Source organism: Rhodamnia argentea, chromosome 3, assembly GCF_020921035.1.
Source record: "Rhodamnia argentea isolate NSW1041297 chromosome 3, ASM2092103v1, whole genome shotgun sequence".
NCBI classification, from domain to species: Eukaryota; Viridiplantae; Streptophyta; class Magnoliopsida; order Myrtales; family Myrtaceae; genus Rhodamnia; species Rhodamnia argentea.
In genome coordinates this window covers 13,976,956-13,999,130 of record NC_063152.1, presented here as the reverse complement: position 1 = coordinate 13,999,130, position 22,175 = coordinate 13,976,956, and the positions used below count along the sequence as shown (strand labels likewise).

General features: G+C 41.5%; 1 protein-coding gene and 1 long non-coding RNA gene across 3 annotated transcripts; one reads left to right on the top strand and one right to left on the bottom strand.

The window, feature by feature from the left end:
* Positions 1 to 1,580: 1,580 nt before the first annotated feature.
* Positions 1,581 to 3,067, bottom strand: LOC125314480. 2 transcript variants are annotated; one of them, XM_048276855.1, is made up of 4 exons: positions 2,954 to 3,057; positions 2,637 to 2,846; positions 2,399 to 2,549; positions 1,581 to 2,321 (listed from the first exon to the last, which is right to left on the bottom strand). In XM_048276855.1, exons 1-4 carry the CDS (start codon positions 3,005 to 3,007, stop codon positions 1,801 to 1,803), a joined length of 936 nt encoding a protein of 311 aa, XP_048132812.1. In that variant the 5' UTR covers positions 3,008 to 3,057; the 3' UTR covers positions 1,581 to 1,800. The 2 variants fall into 2 exon arrangements, with proteins under 2 accessions (XP_048132812.1, XP_048132811.1); XM_048276854.1 differs by having other exon boundaries at positions 2,399 to 2,846; positions 2,954 to 3,067.
* A 12,891-nt stretch (positions 3,068 to 15,958) lies between these two features.
* On the top strand, positions 15,959 to 22,175 carry LOC125314493. Its single transcript, XR_007197965.1, has 3 exons — positions 15,959 to 16,087; positions 20,519 to 20,520; positions 22,165 to 22,175. It is a non-coding gene; the product is annotated as an uncharacterized LOC125314493 (long non-coding RNA).

The following is a 22,175-nucleotide window of genomic DNA, read 5'->3' as shown; positions in this document are numbered from 1 at the left end:
TCGTCTAGGTTAGATGAAATATTGGCATATTAAGTGGTCCTTGCATGTTTAGTTTAATTGATTGCATACTTGTTCACATGTCATTCATACATTCACTAAAAAATGCAAAAACCCAAAAAAATCCCTCCTTTTAAACATGAAGTGAATCAATTCAAGTTGAGTTGAGTTGCTAAACTTAGGATTTTTCATAAAAGGGCATTAACTTTGATTAATTAATGTAACCAAGTCCTCGAACTCACAATATCTAATTCATAGAAATGAAATAGTTCTCTCGCTATTTTATTTAAATTTCTAATCAACCTATCACAAAATGATTAGTCGCCACTCCAAACTATAAATCATCCGAACAAATCGAAGTTGCGAATTAGTAGGGCTTGGGAGAGTCCGTATTAGGTTAGTCATCTAATTAATCTAATAATCCATTAATCTGATTTTTAGGTTGCGACAAGTATTATACTGAAATTTAATCAACGACACAATATTCAAGATAAAGACACGCCGGTCGATGCAAATCTAGAAGCTACAATTACAAAAGATAAAGTATGATACTAAAAAGTAATGATAAAGATAAATTTGAGTGATTTGTCCCCGGGTTGGGGACGGGGAGGTTATGTTGGATGACTGGCATTATTTATAGTGGTCTTATCGTAATTGCCTTTGACGGTTTCCAGCGATTTCATCTCTTCGTGAAATCTCTATCAATTGCTTTCATGTTTCCACAAGTTTTGTACCCACATCATCGGGCGATTGCGTTTGCTGTATATTAACTACTCCACGATCTTCTTTCTCATTGGTAATTGCTCCCTCTAAAACATGTGGCCATGATTTCAACTGTCTCGTCTATCTTGAATTTTAGAATGGCAAGTGTCCTTTCAATATTCGTCACCAATGCTCATATTGGTAATTGCCAATTATTCATCCTCGTCTTTTGGCAATTGAGTATATGGTATTTTATGAATATAGATGTCACTTGCACATGTCAACCCTTGTGCTCATTGATAGATTGGCATGCATGTAGCAAAATTCACGTGATCGCCTGTACTCATGTGTCATTCACGTGTTTATCACGGGCTAGACATATGCTTATTGACGACCAAATTATTTTTTGTGTCAACACTAGGTAACAAAAAATAGAGAATTTAAAGCTTTCTTGTAGAGATACATTGTCTTTGAAGTAGACTGATACCTCCAACTCAGAGTGAGAGAAACTGGGCCTTTGTATCACTAATTTTTCGAGGCCCGGCAAACTCTCCGGCGACATTGATATCCCAAGGAGGTCGAATCTACTAACTCCTCCTGTATGCAATTTTGCTGCCGGGCCAAGCACGGCATGGCTTGACCCCGTGCTTAGGCCCTTCTCCGAATGGGCCCAGTCGAGCACGACCCTTTACTCGGCGATTCGGGAAGCCGAGCACGACCATTTAGTCGGCATCGCCCAAGGGCCATTGTTAACTTGGATAGAGAAAATTGTCTAAAAAATCGTAAACATATAGTGCTTTAGCCAATTCAATACCTAACTTTTTGAAAATAAACACAGTTACGATTGAATTTGAGAAATTGTAATAAAGACAAGGAATTTTAATCTCCATAGAACTGCCATTCCACCACTTAGGCCGTGGAATCACCCTTTCATTTCCGAGTATGTTTAGAGCCATTTGGTCTGATGAAATAAATTAAATTGCAAGATTAGCCTTGGGGGGATCAAAAATCAAATATATTACACATACTCAACTGAAGTTGTAACACGAAACGAGGGTTTCCTGATTAAACACAGACCAAAAGTGTCAAAAAGGTTGAAGTTCAGGCCCACGTGCCCCTGAAGAGGGGATCCATGGGTGCAGTTTCCCCGAACGTCTTGAGCAGATCGGAACAGGAGGGATCGCCCTCACATTCCCCTTTGAGCTCTAACCCCAGCTCCTCCTCTATGTCGTCCGATGCCGATATCAGCAGCAACTCGCACCCTTCGTAGTTCAGGAAGTCAGGCGGATCGGCCTGGATGAACCTCCGCTGCCCGAACTGTCCCTGCAGGCAGGCGGGGAACACCACCTTGCGCTTGCTCTGGAGTCCCCCGAACTGGGAAGGGCCGGCCCCATGCTGGTCGGGGTTCTTGATCTGAATGAGGAAGGATCCTTCTCTTTCCACGTTGAGCGACTCCTGGGTCTCCTGCTTCTCACCTTCTGGAGGGAATTCGAGCTTGTATATGAGATGCGTATGCGCCTTCCTCCCGCTCGATTTGTGTCTAAGTATGCGGTACACGCCCTCTCCCAACGGTCTGGCCGCCGGCTTGTGGCGGTGTCCCCTCGTGGAAGTGTCGTACTCCTCTGCAATAAGGAAGACGTAGTATCCAATTGAATCACAAACACACACTGAGAGAGAGAGAGAGAGAGACAGGGAGGACCTGCTTGAAGGGCCGACTTGACATCGCCGATCTTGGTGGTGACCATCTCCACAAATCCCCAGTAAGGTCGGCCCCGCTGTCTTGGGTCCGGAAGACTCTTCTTCCCCAACACTATCAACCTCAACAGTGCCTGCTTCTCGATGTTCACTTCCTGCGTTTGGCATTCAATAAGAGCCTGTGATATTGCGAGCTGATCATAGACAATTTGTTGGGTCGCAGTTCTTGCGACCATCATTACCTGGCTACCGTGGCCACCTTCCACTGTGGCCTTGCCGCGGGAACTGGGGTTGAAGCCTTCCTTGCCGGAGTGGGGATCTTGCTTCTCCTCGACGGGCCTCTTGCCGGACCCAGGACGGAGGACAATGTAAAGGCGCTGCACGTCATCGGCGCTGTGAGCCGCTTCTCTCTCCACCTTGGGCCTATAGAAGAAGAAGATCTCCCCTCTTTCCTGTAATTACAACCCCAACAACAAGCTCACTCGCTCACCTACCCTCCGCCGCCAACTAGCAACCCAATTTGATGGACAGTTGAAAAATAACAAAGCAAGTCTAGAACCTGAATCTCGACTTGGGGATCATTTCTGGTCTTGACTTCCTGGCCTTGACCCATTTCCAGTGTCGCCGCCCTGAGAAGAAGTTGAAAATGCTAGAACTCACATGCAGAACAGAGGGCTTTTTTCCAAACCAGGTGTAAAAAACAAAACAATTACCAAATCAGGGGTTGACTTTTTTTATTTACCAAATCAGGTGTCGCTCGGCGATCATAGTGCCGAGCGACACTCGCTCGGCAGTCACACCGCCGATCGGTCGGGAGGACTGGCGGACAAAGTCCGGTCGGCACTTATAGTGCCGAACGGACTGCCGCTCGACAGTATTAGTGCCGACCGGCGATCCGTTCGGCACTATAAGTGCCGACCGGCTTCATGAAATAAAACAAATCATAAATAATTATATATTTGGATTCGTTCAATGGTAGAAATAGGACTTGTATTATAGAGTGAATGATTAGGAAATAATTTATCTGACACATGAAAGCGGTCAAGGTTGGGGAAGAAAAAGGCATCGGCTAAATGGTCAATGAGTTTTCATTTTACAATTTGTGGACGAATTAGATTGTAAAATGTACAACACTACACTCCTATCATTTTCATATTGTCTATAATTGGATTGACTTCGCATGGCATGCGCTAATTTCATTTGATCCAAATGACAGAGTTGTTGGAAGAGTATGTATTAATCATAATTAATTAAGTAGGCAAATTGGATTGATCACGAAATTGATATCGATTATTCGGTACATTGTAATTAAGAAGGTGCAAACGAATTGGAGTTTTAAGTATCGAGCATACGGGACCTCAAACACCTAGCCAGTTCTTTATAAGCTAAGTACTTAACGATTTATTCTTTTGTAGAATAAATTGTTAAATGAGGTGTCATATACTATCCAAATAATGATAGTGCGAACACCAATTATTTTAGAAATAAAGAGCATGTTGCTTTTTGACGGTTGACGTTTTCCCTCCTTAGTTTTCACGTATCAAATTAAGGAATAATAAATTACGCGCATACTACGAAAATAGAAAGAGGATTTCCTTCGTATTTATTTTTTGACATCACACCATTCTCAAAATACTCAAAACAACAGAACGATCTCAGAGACTTGCTACGGGGCGGGCCCGAGGCTCCTTAATCTGAACATAAACCCAAGATTAAAAATGAACAACCATGAAGAGACACACACCCTTTAGGAGAGACATCATGATAAGATCGACAATCTTGTGGTAATAGACGGTGATCACCTCATACGTCTGACATTCTTAGCAAGCATTACGGTTGGCCTAGAGATAACCCTCAAGAGCGTTGAACAAGCCCAAGACCTTCTCCTTGCCTTCGTTGATTTGCTCCTCGGTGAACCGAATGTTACCGAGTGGCGTAGTACTTGCTCCCTGTTCTTGCATATGGACCCTCCCTCGGGGTTGGCCTCGATCTTGATGTCATACGAGATCTTCTCGAATATGTTCATCGGGGCGTCACCCTCGATCCAGCTGTAGCTGTATGTGAGTTTCTCCTGGTCCGGAGCGTCAACCCCGTGTTTCGCGTACTTGAAATGGCTAGCTGCAATTGTTATCGTTGAATCAAATGTAAGATAGCGTTACTTGCAAATATATTGATGATGAGTCAAAATTGTTTGTATGCAAATTATGATACCAATTCACAAGAAGCACTGGACACAAGATGGTGCGGCGTAACTTGACGGTTGTAACTTTCTGGCTAAGGATTTTCCCTCTTTGCTCTAGGGTTGTAAATTTGAACGGGACGAAAGAATTCCGTGGTCACTCTCAAACATAATTAGTATATCTGTACACTCTCTATGCATTTTGTAAGTTACTTTGAACTATCATCTACCAGTGTTTATATGAGTAGGCATTATATTTTTTTTAAGGGATCGATTGGTTTTTTTAATTTATTAATTTCATTGGTCAAAGCATTCATCCTATGAAGTTGCTGGAAAGATGCAAGTTGAGCTCATATATGTGTCCGCACGATATGTTGTCTTTAGCTCTTTTTGGAATAATTATGAGAGAACGAACCGACCCGATTCATATTTTTTTTTTAAGGATAAATTGTATCGGGACATTTCATCAAAATTATCTCGAACATTGATTGGGAAACAAAATAGGAATTTGACTTCGCCAAGGTAGTTGGATCGGTGATTTCATCTTGGATAGAAACATGCATAGAATCTTTTGAGGGTTGACCCCCTAAATATATATATATATATATATATATATATATATATATACTACTTTAAAGGAAATACGGACTGATAATATCTCTGCAAAAATGAGAGTTCATTTCTTTTTCCGCTGATCAAGTTAATTTGAAGCTATTCATACGGTTGTTTCAAAAAAAGAAAAAAAAAAAGCAATCGAACACAATAATAAAAAAACAAGAAAATATATCGGACACTGGATTTACGCGATCCGATTGGTGACACATACTCCATGAGGAGCAGCACATGATTCACCATTAATCAAGCGACAAAACGAAAATTACAACTACACTTGAGTCACTAAAATACTGTCACTTCTTTATAGTCCTCACAATTCATCGCGAGACAATCTGATGACAGAATTCACATAATTTTCCACAAGATTTACTGACTTGATCACCAAAAGCTCCTTTTGGATGAAATTTAAAAGGAGAAAATGCTCAAGGCACGTATTAATTTTCACCGAAAATTTTTTGCCGGAGGTACCAAAGCGATCCTTTTGTCTCCGACTTAGTATTAAAGTAATCCGTTTGAAATTTTTTGCACTAAAGTAATCTTCATACACAACTATGACACTAAAAGTGTACTTTTGCCGGGTAAAAGTGAACATGAAATTTGCCTGTTGGAAAACTTCTGACGTGTGTTTAAACCGGGGAGAAACGTAGAAAAGTAGCTTCTCCAATAATCATATGATCTTCTTGAATAATTATATGATCTTCTTGAATGGAGATTAGTGTTTTAAAATTGCTCCATCTAATGTTTTTCTTCCACCATCCCCTTTTGATGCATAGGGTTTACGGTTTTTGGTGGTAGGTCAATTTTGAAGGTTTTAGTGATGAACAAAAAAATTGCGTATTTGTGTTACCATGGGCACCGTTTCCGTGGTTTTTTATTTTTATTTTTTTGGTGTTTTCTTCAAATAAATAAAAATGGATACGTGTCGAAACACGACATATAATTGCATAAGATATACAAAAACACGAAATCTTCATAATAGATATCAAGTTAATTGCAATTACATGTACTAACGATGTCGTCTTCCTACATGACCTCCTGTTCCGCAATGAGGTTGTCTCCGTTGATCGGGAGGCCTAGTGTCATACCGACGAGAACGAGGGTCCGACCGAGTAGGATGTCTCGATGACGAAGGCATATCTTGTGAAAATATGTCATACCCTTATGTAGGAGGGACTGGATAAGAATGAGAGAAATCGGGTCCATACTCCGAAGGAGAACTAGCTGGAGTCTCCGGATGTTGATCATCAAATGTTCCGTGAACCTGGGTGAACCCCGCATCGAAATGTTGGCTGAACCCCGAAGTGAACTCGGGAGCGAAATCCGTTGTATGATATTCCATGGAATATGGGACGACATCATCATATGTATGAGCTCGAGGACTTCTCCGGGTCGGGTGAACAGTCTCAGGGGGGTCATCCTCCTCGTCCGGCCCAATGGGTGTTGCCGTAGTTGCTGGTTGAGGTACTGGCATCATTGTTAGCCGCCGTTCCTCATTACGGGCATATAACATTGCCCTAGCTATTGTCCTCACTTCTTCCCAAGCTTGAGGAGATGGACCGACCGAATCCATGATATGTACGATCTGCTCGACCCCATCACCCTAGTAATGATATCAAAATTAACAAAAGTTATCAATATATCAATAATTTATGTTACTTAAAATAAGTAGTGAAATAAATTGAAATTAAAATGCACGAACCGTTGAACCCATTGCAGCTCCCGCAATAGAAATCCACTTCCTTGTATGTCGACGGAACCACTCCATATATCCGGAATGAAAGTGGAGTGTTTCCATTGAATGTCTACCCCGCACTATACGTTCGGCACGTCTGTTCCACAAATCGATCCACTGTCTGTGCTTATTCTCCCAATCGGTCTTCGGTGGCGTGTTATCAAGACCATGCAAGCCACTATGATCGTGAGGATTCTTAGGTATTGGCTGCTGCAACCGAAACCGCCGAAGTACACGGTGCGGATAGTGCCACTCAACTATCCAGTGACAGATGAGTGGGACTTTCGCCCTCCAATAGTTTTGTCCGTGAAAGCGATGATCCGGTACCTCTTCTTCAATTTCGTCATACGGCTCCCAAATAATCTGTTATCGTAATGAAATATATCAAATTACACCAAAGCTAAATTTAAAGATTAACATTATATTGAACCCACTCGTTGCTATCATTACTTACATCATCGGTCCCCATTCGATCAAATTGGTAGCGCAGATGTGTCACGGTATGCGTGGGGACGTCGGTTGTAGTTCGGCCTCAACTCAGTGTGCAGAAACATAAAACTTTAGATTTCATGTACTATACGCGCTGCAAAAAAATTAATGACGCACGAAATGAAAAAAGGCAATACATGACATACCGACTACCGAAAGGTGCATCCGGGAAAGGAGCAGCGGAAGTCGGACCGGGGGAGACACATTTGAAACGCTCCCACGCCCAAATCTGGAGTACATGTAGGGCACCGCCCATTTGCCTCGCGTTTGGATCGGTTGCACGGCATAGCTCTCGATACAACCATGCTAGTGCTACTGAACCCCAACCGTACTGTGTAGGGGCCTCGATGTTCGCTAATAGTGGGAGAAATAGCAAACTAACTCGAGCACCTGATTTGTCCGCGAAAATATATCCTCCAATCGGGCGGAGAACGAATGCCCTAGCATGATATAGTACAGTGACCTCATCGGCATCTTCCGGAAGATGGTGAAAGTTTTCACTCAACCATCTTAAATTTATTTGTGTGCCGCGCAGTTGAGCTGGCCGAGCACCAAGTAGATGATCACAGAGATGGCCCCAATTCCAATCAGTAGGGGCGATAATAGCAAGTCCCTCGATAGGAAGCCCCGTAATCATCGCAATGTCCTGCAGCGTGATCGTAACTTCACCTTCCGGCATATGAAAGGTATGGGTCTCGGGCCTCCATCGCTCGACCAATGCTGTAATCAAATGCCAATCAAGCTGGACAAACCCCATTTTATAAACACCGTAAAATCCCGAATCTTGCAGATAAGGGAGTATTCGCGGATCAAGTTCACCTACGTGTTGCGCCGCTCTTTGACATCTAAGAAGCTGCGGTTGCGGTATCCGCAAAATTGTCACATCAACTATTAGTGACTATTTTCATAATGTCGTGACAAATGACAGTTAACATGCTAAATTCCGCAATTACCTCGGTGTCCCATAAAGCTTGTGATACGTGTCGGGCCCGTCCACTAAGTAGTGAATCATTCTCGGGCCCTAGCTGAATGTGACTCCTCTGTGCCATTTCAACAGAATTGTGAAGAATGCTAAAATTTCGTAACTTCGGTAAGTAATCGAGGAAGAGCACGAGAGTTGAGTAAGCAATCGAAGAAATATAGTCGATGATGAGAAATGAGAGCACTCGCCTCTACTTAAAAAAGCAGAGGCGAAGGACACTCTGCAACGCCCATGAAGGTGCCGCAGAGGCCCCCCACGGCTGCGGTACCATTATTGGCGCCGCAGCTCATGTGGAGGGGCAGCCCCCTCCCCCTATGGCCTGCGGCGCCAATAATGGCGCTGCAAGATAAGGGGGTGGGGGCCAACCCACTCCCTAGGGCTGCGGCACCAGGCTGCCGGCCTAGGGGGGCCTCCCCCCTCCCCACGCGGCTGCGGCGTGGTCTGCGCCGTGGGGGAGGGGGCCCCCACCCTGCAACGCTAGTGGCGCCACGGGCGCGGCAGTATGGGGGGCGGCCCCCTCCCCACTCTGCGGCGCCACGGGCGCTGCGGTATGGGGGCCCCCCTTTCGGCGCCATAATGGCGGCGGAAACGGGGGGCCCTCCCCTGCGCCATTATTGTAGCTGTAGGAGGGGGCCCTCACTCATTGCAGCATCTGCGAATGTGTTGCGGCGCCATTATTCGCGCTGAAGCACCTTCACGGGTGCTACGGCCTCTCTTCGACTGTGTTTAAAGCACGGCTAAAGCTTCCCTCTCTCTTACTCTCGCATTCTCATATAACTCTTGCGCTTTCCCTCTCTCGTGTTCCAACTCTCGCACTTCCTCTATTTCACACTAAAACCCTCTCGGTTGCCCGGGCTCAGAAATTGTTGCCCTCTCTGTTGCTTCAGTAAGTGTATATTACGATGTGTGTTTTTTATATTTTTTATTAATATCTACGTCATATTGAAATTAATTTCTGAAATTTTTTTCCCCAGAAGTTGTGATTTCGTGCCAAGCCAACGTTGTTGCTCGGTGCATTGTCTTGGCAATTAAGAAATATTCATTCGGCACGTGCTCTCCATCGATATTTCGAGGTTAATTTTGTTATACCTATTTTTTACAGTTTCTTAAGTATAGATTTATTTTTTTGGGTTGTTATTTATACGTGAAATAATTACAATATTTAAAATTCATTAAATTTTAATTTTGTAAACATTTCTTTAGCAGAATGTTTATGGCTATAGAATGATGTTTTTTTCATTTGATATATTGGTTGTTGTAATGTTTCGTAAAATGTAGCCGCCAAATAATTTATAATTTCTTTAGCAGAATGGCGTCTACATTTGTTGCGATTTTGCATTGGGGAGGAAGAATAGTGCAAAAAGATTATGGAGCTGATTACGAAGGCGGAGAATCCACCTGGTTCGCGTTTGCAAACATATGGACATTAGATGCATTACGTGCTACGATTGAGAGCGCGTTGAATATTACCGGAAATCGGTACATTCATAGCATCATCTATAGATACACAAATGTCACACAAGGGTTTGTCGTGTATGATATAATGGACGTGCGTGATGATAATACTGTTCGGATGATCCAGCAATTTGCCAATCAGACTGCTGGAATGGGGTTTGTAGTGTTTTATGTCATTGTAGATGAACACCGGGTGATACATGATTACCATACGGGGGAAGGGTCCAATGTTTGTGAAGAAGAAGAAGAACAAGAAGGAGCAGAAGAAGAAGAACAAGAAGGAGAAGAAGAAGAACAAGAAGGAGCGGAAGAAGAAGAACAAGAAGGACAAGATGTTGTGCGTAATCGACCGGGTGAGTCCGATGATAATAACGATAATAATGATGATGATGGTGATAATGATGATAATGACCATGATGAGGCTAGCGATGAAGACGATGATAGTTGGATAGACAGTGATGATAGTGATGCCGAAGCTGTTAAATCTGACAATATGGAGAGTTACTATAACACGCAGTATAGTAACCCCATTCAGCCATTGGTACATCCACCGCCCTACTCGGAGATCGACTTTGATATGATGCAAGACGATACAAGAGCAAAGCCGGGCGGTACGGTATTTGATCCGTCGAACGAATTTGCTGTTGGGCAGCTTTTTCCATCACGGGATGCGGTACAGCTAGTCATCAAATAGTACTCAATGAGAAGAAATCATAGGTTTTGCTATGATACCACGAAGAAGAGAGAATATGTCATCAAGTGTGGTAATCCGAATAGACCATGTAGTTGGAGGCTCCGCGCGATCACAAAAGTGGGTGGCATGTTTTGGAAAATAAGTAAATATAATGGCCCACATACATGCGAGAATATACATGCATCCGTAGATCATCTGCACCTCGATCAAATGTACATATGCAGCTTCATCCAACAAATGGTCTCCACCCAACCAGATATCAAAATCAAGGCGATCATGGCGGAGATTCAAGACAAGCTTAACTTCCAACCTACTTACCGTAAAATCCGGAAGGCCAAACAATTGGCGATTGCCAAAGAATTTGGCGGATGGAATGAGTCATATGGTAGGTTGAGGAGGTACATGAACGCAATGATGAAAGAGAATCCAGGTTCTCATTTCGTGATCGAGGGACGCATGGCTGATGATGAGAGCTGCACGGTTTTCGACCGCATGTTTTGGACTTTTAGGCAAACAATTGAAGGTTTCAAAAGTTGTCGGCCTGTTATATTTGTCGACGATACTTTCTTATATGGAAAATACCGAGGAACGCTCCTTTGTGCGGCCTCACTTGATGGGAATAATCATAATTTCCCATTGGCATTTACTGTGGTTGATAGGGAAAATGTTGACAATCGGCGGTGGTTTATGAATATGCTGCGGAGATATGTCACCGGAAGGGATGATATTTGTGTGATATCGGACGGACATATCGGGATTCAACAAGCAATGCAGACAGCACGGTGGCGTCCTCCACATGCCCACCATAGATATTGCATTCTTCATATTGTCGGCAACTACAAAAAATATTTCAAAAATGCCGACGGGATAAAACATGTTCAAATGGTAGGTAAACGTTGAATTTTGTGAATTCCCACCTCAAAACTTTTTACAAAATTTTACTATAATGTACTATACTGATTATTATTGTAATGTGCAGCTTACGCGAATCAATGACGGAAGTTCGATTTCATCATGAGCCGAATTAGGGAGGTCGATCAACCCACAGCTGAATGGTGTGATCAGATTCCAAGGGAGAAATGGACAAAGACTTATGATGGAGGGAAGAGATATGGATCGATGACCACAAATTTGGTTGAATCGGTCAACGGGATGCTGAAACCCGTTCGTGGTTTGCCAATAACAGCCATGGTGGAAAAGATATTCTACCAATTGTCTCATTATTTTGACATGAGGAGAACGATGTACACGATGCGAAAGGCCAACCAATGGCAATTTACGCAAATTGCGGGTGAAACGCTCTACAAAAATAGCGAAAAGGCAAAGAGGCATCGGGTAAGATGTTTCGACTACGAAAGAGGGATTTACGAAGTGAAAACCGCACGTGATAGAACTAGAGGATCCGGGGGCAACAAATACAAAGTGCATCCGCACGAGCGAACATGCACATGTGGAAAATTTGAACAGTTGAAAATGTCTTATTCCCACGTAATTGCGGTATGCCAACTACATGCAATTGATTACACTGGGTTCGTAGATGAATGTTATACGTTGGACAAAACCCTTCGATGCTATCGGTAGATGTTTCATCCGTTAGGGCATCATGACTACTGGGATAAAGCTAATGTGTTGCCATTAGTTCCGGATCCAAGGCGTATTAGGAAGAAAGGAAGGCCTCGTGCATCTCGGATACGTAATGAGATGGATTGGAGAACCCCGAGCGTAGGCGATTCGCGTAACCATTGCACGAACTGCGGGAAATCGGGGCACAACAGGCAAACATGTGCGCACGGATCGGCCCGGGATTAGATGCCGGTTGTGTCAATTATGTAAAATAGTTTGATGACACTTTTGTAATGTTATAATACCGCTCAACGATCATCTTTATTACGTTCATTTTTTTAGTTGATTTTTATATTACATGTGTAATTTTTTTTTTTGGAGAATAATTCAAACTGAATTAATCAAACCCGTGAATGGCTCTGCAACGCCCCCCGTGTGCGGACGCAACGGAAGCTACTTCTACACACAATAAGGTGTAGGGGAGGCCTCCAATAAGTGCTGCGGTGCCATTATTGGCACCGCAACGTCTTGCTTTTCTTTATTTATTTTTGTTCATGCAGTGCCATTATTGGCACTTTAACGTACTTGGTTGGGGGAGGCCCCCCAACCAAGTACTCGATTCTATGCCAATAATGTAACATGACCTCTCCCTCTCACTCTCTCTCTCTCTCTCTCTCTCTCTCGCTCTCTCTCTCTCTCCTCTCTCTCTCTCTCTCTCTCTCTCGCAGCCCGTATTTGGGGGGGGGGCCTCCCCCAAATACGGGCTGCAAAGCCGGGAGGGCCTCCCCCAAATCTCGCAATATAAAGTGGACGGGAAGGAATTCAAAGTTGGAGCGCAAAAACGAAGTTAGTCCCGGTTATTTTTCTCTCATTCTTAAGTGCTTCGTGAAAAAAAGGAAGGACAGGATGGATTCTCTCGTCCAACAAGACCGAGCCGCCGAGCGCGGCGAGTACCCCCCTGCCACGACCGGGACGGGGATTCTACGTTCGTGGCGGTGAATCCAGCGAAGGAAATGGTACGCATACTCCGGCCGTCCTACACTTTTCGTCGCTAATTTCTCGTAAAGGTTCATTCGTTATCGCTGTTTTTCACAACCATCACAATTTCGGTTTCCATTTTGTGAGAATTAGGTTGATCGGTTTTAATGGCCGTAAATTTTTAAATGCCTAAAAATCCAAATAAGGTTTGAGGTCTACCCCGATTTTATGTTCGTGCGGGCGATTATGCGCCTCCAATGCGGAGATACTGGTTTTGAGGAGACTTTGATCTATTGTGACGATTGTAAGGAATACGCTGTCCACCGGTAAGTTCGCCCCTCACACCTTCTATAATTACATCACATAATGATACATGTGCATTCTCGTATGCATGCATGCAAGAGAATGCTCGCTGTTAAAAATTTGGAATGTCGGCCTCATTTTTTTTTTATCTGTTTTTTAGCTATTGCCTAGAGACCGTAGTTTTCCATGGGGACGTTCTTTAGTTCTGCGAGGATTGTCAACCCGAGATTGGAAAACCCGACATGAATGGGGAAGGCTTTACTCCCACGGGGCAGAAGAAGAAGAAGAGGAGGACTAAGAACCAGAAGTGGACAAGGGTGAAGAATGGAAGAAATAAGAAAATGCTCAAACCATGAGCATAAAAGGGATGAGGAAAGAGACGACCTCAATAGCCCCAAATCATTATTGTCTATCTACCTCGGGACTTTTCTTGTCCCCGCTTTCATATATTCCAACCATCAACTGAAAGCATTTCTCTAACAATTTCTCTAACAACATCTATTTTGCTCTACCCACCCTACGCTTTCTAATAAATTTTAAGTGGGAAGAAGAGCGGTTCTAGTCGTTCCGCGGTCACTAATCTCCTCAAGATTCTTCCTAAAACGTAGCAAACATCGTATTCGGAATTCATCTTATATCGCTCCACACCCCGATCTGTTGTTTAATACGAGATTACTCCAATCCACGTAAGCTAGACAATGACTTGAACCCTAATGAGCTTTATGGTCTACTCAAAAAGTCAACATCGGCTCGCGAAATTTGCCTCTTTCCAAGTACTAAAATGAACTTCGACCAACCCCCCAAAAAGATAAAAGATCGCCTTAATGTCCTTTCGATGTAAATTAATCTCTTCAATATCATGTACATTGAACTTTTCGGTTTGTTCACCAGCCATGTTTTTTTTGCTCCACTTACACAAGAAAGCACTTCGGTAACTATTGATTGACAAAACATGATTAAAATAAAATAAAAAATTGCAAATTGCATGTTCCGAAGAAGCCATTCTTTGAATTGCCGAAGAGGCATCTTAGTTTCTGCACCATCTTTGATTTTCATGCATAGTCAAAAGCCAATCGTCTTGATGACCTTTTTTTTTCTTTTTCCTTTTTTTTTTGGGTAATCCTTTGCTTGGTTTCTCGGAGGCCCATGCAAGTGATGAGAGTCTCATTCGACAAGAGAACGCCTTTTCATTTTTTTATTTTTTGCGCCCCTCCTCATTCAAACATGAGGCATGAATATCATATGCTTTCGTGTGACATCGGTGGCTACATACACATACATAATTATAAGAATTCTCGCGACACGCCGAAATCGCTATGCCTTTAATCCACGGGTTGTTAAATCAGCCGATTGCTTATGAGACTTCTTAGTTTGTCGCGTGATTTTTTTTTTGTTCGGATGAATTCAAGCTTCAGCCCTAGCTAAGAGTTTGGTTCCCTAAGATTAGTCAATTACACGTGAATTTTCGTAATCACCTAGCCCTTTGGAGTGCGAGGACACCCCCGACCTAGTCCAAATGCATGCACATACGAAAATTACCTTTTTGCCCCTTTAGCTTCCATCATTCACATATCAACCCAATCTCACTTCTCGGGAATGACCCCCTTTTCGTCTTTTTACTCTCGAATCATTCCCTCTCTGTGAGAGAGACGTTTTCCGTAAACAGGGGATATTTCCATATCATCCACTGTCGGCACAATTGCACCCCCTAAAATTTGTCCCAAAGCACCAACATATCTTACGTTGTGTGTCCAATGTGTGGGGTTGGGATGGGCGCGGGGCTGATTGGGCACCCGCTCGGCATTTTTGGTGCCGAGCGGCGGGCCCGATCGGCACTATAAGTGCCGAGCGGGTGGCGACCAACACTTCCCCCCGCCGCTCGGCGGTGTGGCGGCCGAGCCGGGTGTCGCTCGGCATTATGACTGCCGAGCGACACCTGATTTGGTAAATAAAAAAAGTCAACACCCGATTTGGTATTTACTTTGTTTTGTCCACCTGGTTTGGAAAAAAGCCCCAGAACAGATTGCAAATGGAGTGGGAGAATTTTGAGGTCGACCAGAGCGGTGGATTGTGGTACACGTTCACTTTGTGGAAACCCCACGTGTCAGCTCTGGGGCCTGCCACGTCTGTGTGTTGCTGTCAGCGACCGATGAGCAAACATTCCAGCGAACGAAGGTTTCCTTACTCCATGGAAGCCGACACCCTCAACATGCTCCCTATTATAATTCTAAGTTATTTAGCTTGTATTGTGTGGGACCACTAACAGTCATTTGATTACTCTTAAATTACTTTCTATGAATTGTCTAAATTTACGTGCTTTGCTCACCCATAGTAATTTAAGTGACTTACCAACTCTTCATCGATTAAATTATCAGCTAATTGCCAATAGCCATTAAGCCGGTTTGGTAAAGAGATTTGGGGTAGGGACACTAGTATCACAAGTGTAGGGTTCGAGTCAGAGTGAGGAGAGTTAGAGATAGAATATAACAAAAAAGAATTATCATCTAATATAGTTCTATCAACTCTTATTTCAACAAATCATGAAGATTTATTTTTTATTTTTTCAATATCACCGAATGTTTTAACTACCTACCAATATTTATCTGCGAATGTTGCTGGCAGATTAAAGTTAGTAGCATTTACAAATTTAATACGTTGGAATGCTCCCGAAGAAAATATGCATACATCAATAGAACAGTTGGCGTTTAAAAATAATCAAATAAAAGTTGGTGAGTAACCAGTTAAAATTGATAATTTTACGTAAGAGTTGGTAATTTAAACAGAATCAAAAGAGTCCTAAATTTATTGTAATTGTACCAACTCAATCATAAACCCCTTTTTATGTCATTTTAATTATAACATTTTGTATTTATTCCAATTGCGTTTAGTTTAGCTTTCTTAAGGAGTTCCATACCTCTGAAGCACTTCTGGAGAATTTGGGCTGTTTGGCAAGTTTTTTGAAGGGCTTTAGGCCGAATGCTACCCTTGCAAAATCTAAAAGCTCAAGGCAGGTCCCCACTAGTCTTGAGCTTTTAGCATTTTTGAATGCTAGAATCAAGAATTAATGAAAAATTCGCCACTTTCCTGTTTTGCCACCAAAATCTTAATATAAACCCAAAGTTTGCGCCTTTTCAAAAACAAACCCTATCGACATGGCTACTCGCTGACTTTACTTCATCACCATTCCTCTCCACTGCCAACTCTACTTTGGTGGAAGAATAACTTTGATGTGAATTTTCAGTCCACTTTGATGTGAATTTTTTCGTTTGAGTTTTTGTAGTAAAAAAATATATATTTCATTTAGAAATTTGTTTATACATGTCTTTAACATTATTTTCAACGTCTAAATAATAAAATTTAAACGTTTTTCTTCAATTTTTAAAAAATTAAAAGTTAAAAAAAAAAACTTAAATGAATCACCCAAGGGACTTTTCAACACATTTCCACCAAACGGCATTTCTCTCAAAGTATCTTCCCAAAGTGTAGTTTATCAAAGAGTCTTTGTATTGCTTGAAAGCCGTTTAAGGTAAAAACCATTTGCATTTTCTCAAAGCCTCTTGAAAAAACTGAACTAAACGCTGCCTCGGTCCATCCGGCTGGTTTTGGCCAAAAATCATTGACGTGGGCGCCAATTATCCTACGTGGCTCGACCGCCACTAACGTGGACATTTTCAATAATTTTAATAATTTTTTAATTTTTCATTTCTTTTCTTTTTTGTTTTGAGGGGCTAAGAGCCGGCCACAAGCGAGGGTAGACGACCATCGCTGGCACTAGGCAAGGGCTTCACGGCCCTCATTAGCCCTTGGCAAGGGTGTCGTGGCCCTCGCCCGGTGCCAGCAAGAGTCGGTTGGCGACCTTGGCCAGCCCTTGGCCCAAAAGATTAAAAAGCAAAAACAAAAAACAACACAAAGGAACTAGTCTAATTATGAAAAGAAAATACTAACTCTATGCAAGCAAAAAGGGACATGCATCTGATGATTCGAAGACAATGTTCGAATGTCAGATCTTGAATACCAATTCAATCCAATCAGAGAAGCCTGCATGAATCCGCTGGATACCATCCAAATAACAACACCGAATTCAATCACAACAGCGTGCCGGGTTCAATGCATACCGCTCTGATAACAAAAGTGCATCTAATTCAAAACAGTTGGCATTCATGTTCCAATAGGTGCCGAAAGACTTGCAAATCAAAAAGGGAACTCGTTCCTCCAATGTAAACTTGTTGTTTTCAGCTAATGAAAAACGTTTTCAGCAGATCGATTAATTTTTCGTCATTTACTCACCGAAAAATTAGAAAATAAATTTCTTAAAACAGTTTTTCTTCCAATAAAGTACCCTTAATTTATTGTTAACACAGACTAATTTCCTGGTGCATATCGACTTCTGTTCGAGGGGGTCAATTAACCTTTGCTACTGCTATGTAATGATGCAGGTCAAGCTCTATATTATAATTTCTTAATATTAGTGTACTCTTAGCAGGTCTTATACTGATTTTCTGTCTAGGCAAGGACTCCTAGCACAACCTAGTCTCTAGGCCCTTAGCCTTCTTTGACTATTCTTCTATTTCCCCAATTTTGACGGGGTGTCTATGCAATAGGTGGTGATACTTTTCTGTTTTCGATGTCAAATACTATTTGCGATGTATGAAGTGCAACCAATTTCGTGACATGTCCAAACGTTATGGGTAGAATATATAGCTTAAATAAATGCAAAAATGACATGCATTGGTCTTACCTATAGCATAACCATACTAATTGTTAAGTGTGTCTTTTTTAATTTTTATGTACTCTGGCCAATGTTAGGGTTTTGGGATAATAGTATAAATATTGTTTCTTTCTCAAGCTATTAGGTTGAGAAACAAAGACAGATTTTTTTTTAGAGCCTCCTTTTATAATTCTTGAATTTTTATAGTGGATTTGGCTTCTCATCTTCCCATGATTTTTCCCGCAAAAGTTTCCACATAAATCTTTGTGTTCGTTTCTTCTTCTCGATTTTAATTTCATTATTATTTCCACATTAGTCATAACAATCTTGGTGATCTCCTCACGCAAAAGGTATTGGGCTGCTGCTTCGCGTACTCCCACAAATTGGTATAAGAGCTTTACCCTTTTTTTTATCTTCTAGTTATGGCTTCAAGTTCAACAATGAAATTGGATATTGAGAAATTTGATGGAAGTGGCGGTTTCAACCTATGACAAGTTCGTATGTTAGCTGTTTTTATGCAGCAAGATTTGAAGAAAACTCTATTCAGTAAACGAAAGAAAATAGAAACCACATCGGATGAAACAGCAGAAGAATTAGTGAACTTGAAGAGAAAATCAATATTAGTCAACCAGAGAGTTTTCAGTTTGAAGGTAAGTAAGATCATGTTTATTTATTGAAAAAAAAAATTATATATGGCTTGAAGCAATCACTTAAATAGTGATATAAAAGGTTTGATTCATTTATGGTGCAACTTGGCTATTGTAGGAGCAAATAAGATAATTGTGTATATCTGTGCAAACTTTCAAACGGATCTTATATTCATCTACTATTCTATGTTGATGATATGTTGATTGCAGCAAAAAATGAATATAATATTCAAAATTTGAAGGCACAGTTGAGAGCAGAATTTTATATGAAGGATTTAGTTACAACAACAAAAATCCTAGACAAGAAAATTTAGCGAGATCGAATAAGGGAAAAATTGCATCTTTCAAAAAAAACTACATTGAGACGGTGTTAGATTGTTTTGGCATGAATGATGTCAAACCAGTAAGTACTCCTCTTGCTGGTCACCGTAGTTTATCGGTTAGTTTATGTCCACAAATAGATGAGGAGATAAAATATAGGTCACATGTTTCATACTCTCTTGCAGTTGGTAGCCTTATGTATCATATGGTTTGCACTGGACCCGATATTTCACATGCTGTTAGCGTGGTAAGTAGATATTTATCATGCCCAGAAAAATTTCATTAGCAAGTTGTAAAGTGGATTTTGAGATATTGAAAGGGTACTTACATTATGGTATAGACTTTGGGGAACTTGTAAAACTCTTACAGGATATGTTGATTCCGATTATGCTAGTAGCCTTGATAATAGGAGGTCTTTGACTGGGTACATCTTTACTACCGACGGTTTTGCAGTCAATTGAAAAACTTCTTTACGGTTGTAATGTCCCAGGGCTTCACTTACTAGCGTGTACTATTAATATTTTATTACATATAATATAATACAGCACATGCGAGAGACGATACAAAAAATAGAAGGCCATCACAAGTGCAGTCAAGGAATAGACACGCGCTATAAGGTATGGCTTTTATAGGGTTTCACTACCTGTATCTGATATAAATAAACGTTCACGCGTAAATAGGATTATCCGGTATATATATAGCAAGTTAGTTACATCATGTCATATCAAAAGACAACAATTGGAAAGTAAGTAAAGGTTTCTCTTCCCAATCCATAATCACCATCATACAAAGTATCAGATTGTCATTCTTGCTACTAAACTAAAAAATAGTTAAACCATGAGAAGTCACCCGAAAGCCCAGCAAGTAAGTACGTTTAGCCGATCGACTAAACTATCTAATTCACCATTCACTCGGGCGAAAACCAAACAATCAGCAAACACCATGATACACAATGACAACCACAACAACGTACACATATAAAGATGGCTAGTTAGATTTTCTTTGGAATCGACATTCGAACTAGGAAACTTCACAAACAACCCCTCAATGCTCATGGCCGAACCTTCTTCTAGGCTTAATCCTTAATTCACATCCGATCAACAATGTGTCAAGTAGTTCAACCCTGAATTGAAGTTATCTAGACTCATAGGAACATACTCTTGCAAGTAGAATCAATATGCAAAACAAATTGGGCATTTAACCCCAATCCCAAGCTCACGATTGAATACTCACCCATGGGTTCTGAGTTCAATTCACTTCGTTTCGACGACAAAAAAGACGATCAACTCTTGTGTCCATACCTCCCATGACCCAAAGGCATTAACTCATGCGACGGATCGTTCATGCAAAGGCATTTTCCTCTCCATGCAAGCATAGTCTCATTCGACATACCTATTTTCCAAGTAATTAATCCGTGCTAAAATAAACGATAATCGGACCGTCTAGTGGTAAGGTTAGATGTGTACTTGTCTCAAATCAAAGTACGAAGAAAACGGAGCTCGAATTGCTTCGAAAATGAACTCGCTTCGCTGCTTCCTTGCTTGGCGTCAGGCGGCTCAACGGGAAAAGGGGGAGTGGTGGGTTAGCGGTGTCGGTGGGGCTGAGCTCGAGGCTAGGGAAGTTCATGGACCTCCATCATCGAGCCTTCAAGTTGCCGGCACAAGATGAGAGTGAGAGATCTCACGGGTGAGAGAGAAAAAGAGAGAAATGGAGAGATTTTTTGTGAAAAAGTGAGGAGAGAGAATGAATGGGTCTTTCATAGTGGGGTCTAGGCTAGGGTGGTTTAGGGCGCTTTGTAGTTCAATCCTGAACTGATTTCACGCACGACAAAACTATCGATCCAATAATAATACAAACATCCAACGGTCCCTCGTTTAAATCTTAGTCGCATTTGCCACCACAATTAACTCAATGGTCCACTGCACCAAATAATTAAACTCCCAATTCGTAATCTCTAATAATCTAAGCTCGACATTAGCTATTTTGCTAATAAACTTAGCCCGGCAGAAATTTGGATGTCACAATAGCATACTATTGCTTTGTTTACTATAGAGGCAGAGTATATAGTTAAGAGGCTTATTTGGAGAGTTCAGTGTTAATTATTGTGTGAATGTTGTTCATTGTGATAGTCATTGTGTTATACATCTTACTAAAGATCATATGCACCGTGAGAGGATAAAACACATTGATGTACGGTATCGAGACATTCTTGTTGATGGCTGTATTTAAGGTCTTGAAGATTTGTATAGAAAATAATCCAGTTGATTTTTTGACAAAGCTCTTGCCTATTGCTATTACTTGAATTTGGTTTTTTTTTTTTTTGGGTAAAGGTAAGTGGTATATTGACTTAAACTAAAGCGTGACTATACAAAAGCAAAGGGAGCCCGACACTACAAAAAAGGTCATGCACTGGTGATGACACTAGAGAGTGTCATTAGGAGTGCAAGAGTATCGTGGGTCCAAAAGAAGGACAAGGGTCCGTAAAGAAAGAAGGAAAAAACAGCCAAAACAACTAGGCCGAAAAACAACCCAGCTACATGAATTTGGTTAATGTTCACTGAAACTGAGTTTTACTCTAGTGGGAGGAGAAGATTGTTTATTACTTATGTCTATTTGAGGAATTCAAACTAAAGTGGAGATTTGTTGAGTATGTCTTTAATTCTTTATGGGCTTAGGCTAACGTTAGGGTTTCGGGGCAATAGTATAAATATTGCTCTTTCTCAAGCTGTCACTTTAAGAAACAAAGACAAAAAGAGTCTTTTATATTTTTGAAAACCTCTTTTTGCAATTTTTGAATTTCTATAATGGGTTTCGCTTCTCCACACCTTGTGATTTTTCCCGCAAGGGTCTCCATGTAAATAATTGTGCTCGTTTCTTCTTCTCAGTTTTAATTCCGTTATTATTTTTGCGTTAATCATAACACTAACTAACACAAATGATATGCGTATTTTGCCATTAAACTTATTGCAAAGATTGCTAATCGTGAGATCCTTACCGAGAGATGTTGACCGCCTTCATCACTTGTGGGAATCATTGGTACCAATGGCATGTGGTGATTTCCCTCGTAAGCATCGCGAAATTTTTCATCACGCTACGCATTGAAGAGGGTGGTGAG

Coding starts and splice junctions, on each gene's coding strand:
- LOC125314480 (XM_048276854.1), bottom strand. CDS start 3,007: ATGGGTCAAGGCCAGGAAGTCAAGACCAGAAATGATCCCCAAGTCGAG. Junction 2,847..2,953: donor ATCCCCAAGTCGAGATTCAG/GTTCTAGACTTG, acceptor TTGTAATTACAG/GAAAGAGGGGAGATCTTCTT. Junction 2,322..2,398: donor CAAGTCGGCCCTTCAAGCAG/GTCCTCCCTGTC, acceptor TCCTTATTGCAG/AGGAGTACGACACTTCCACG.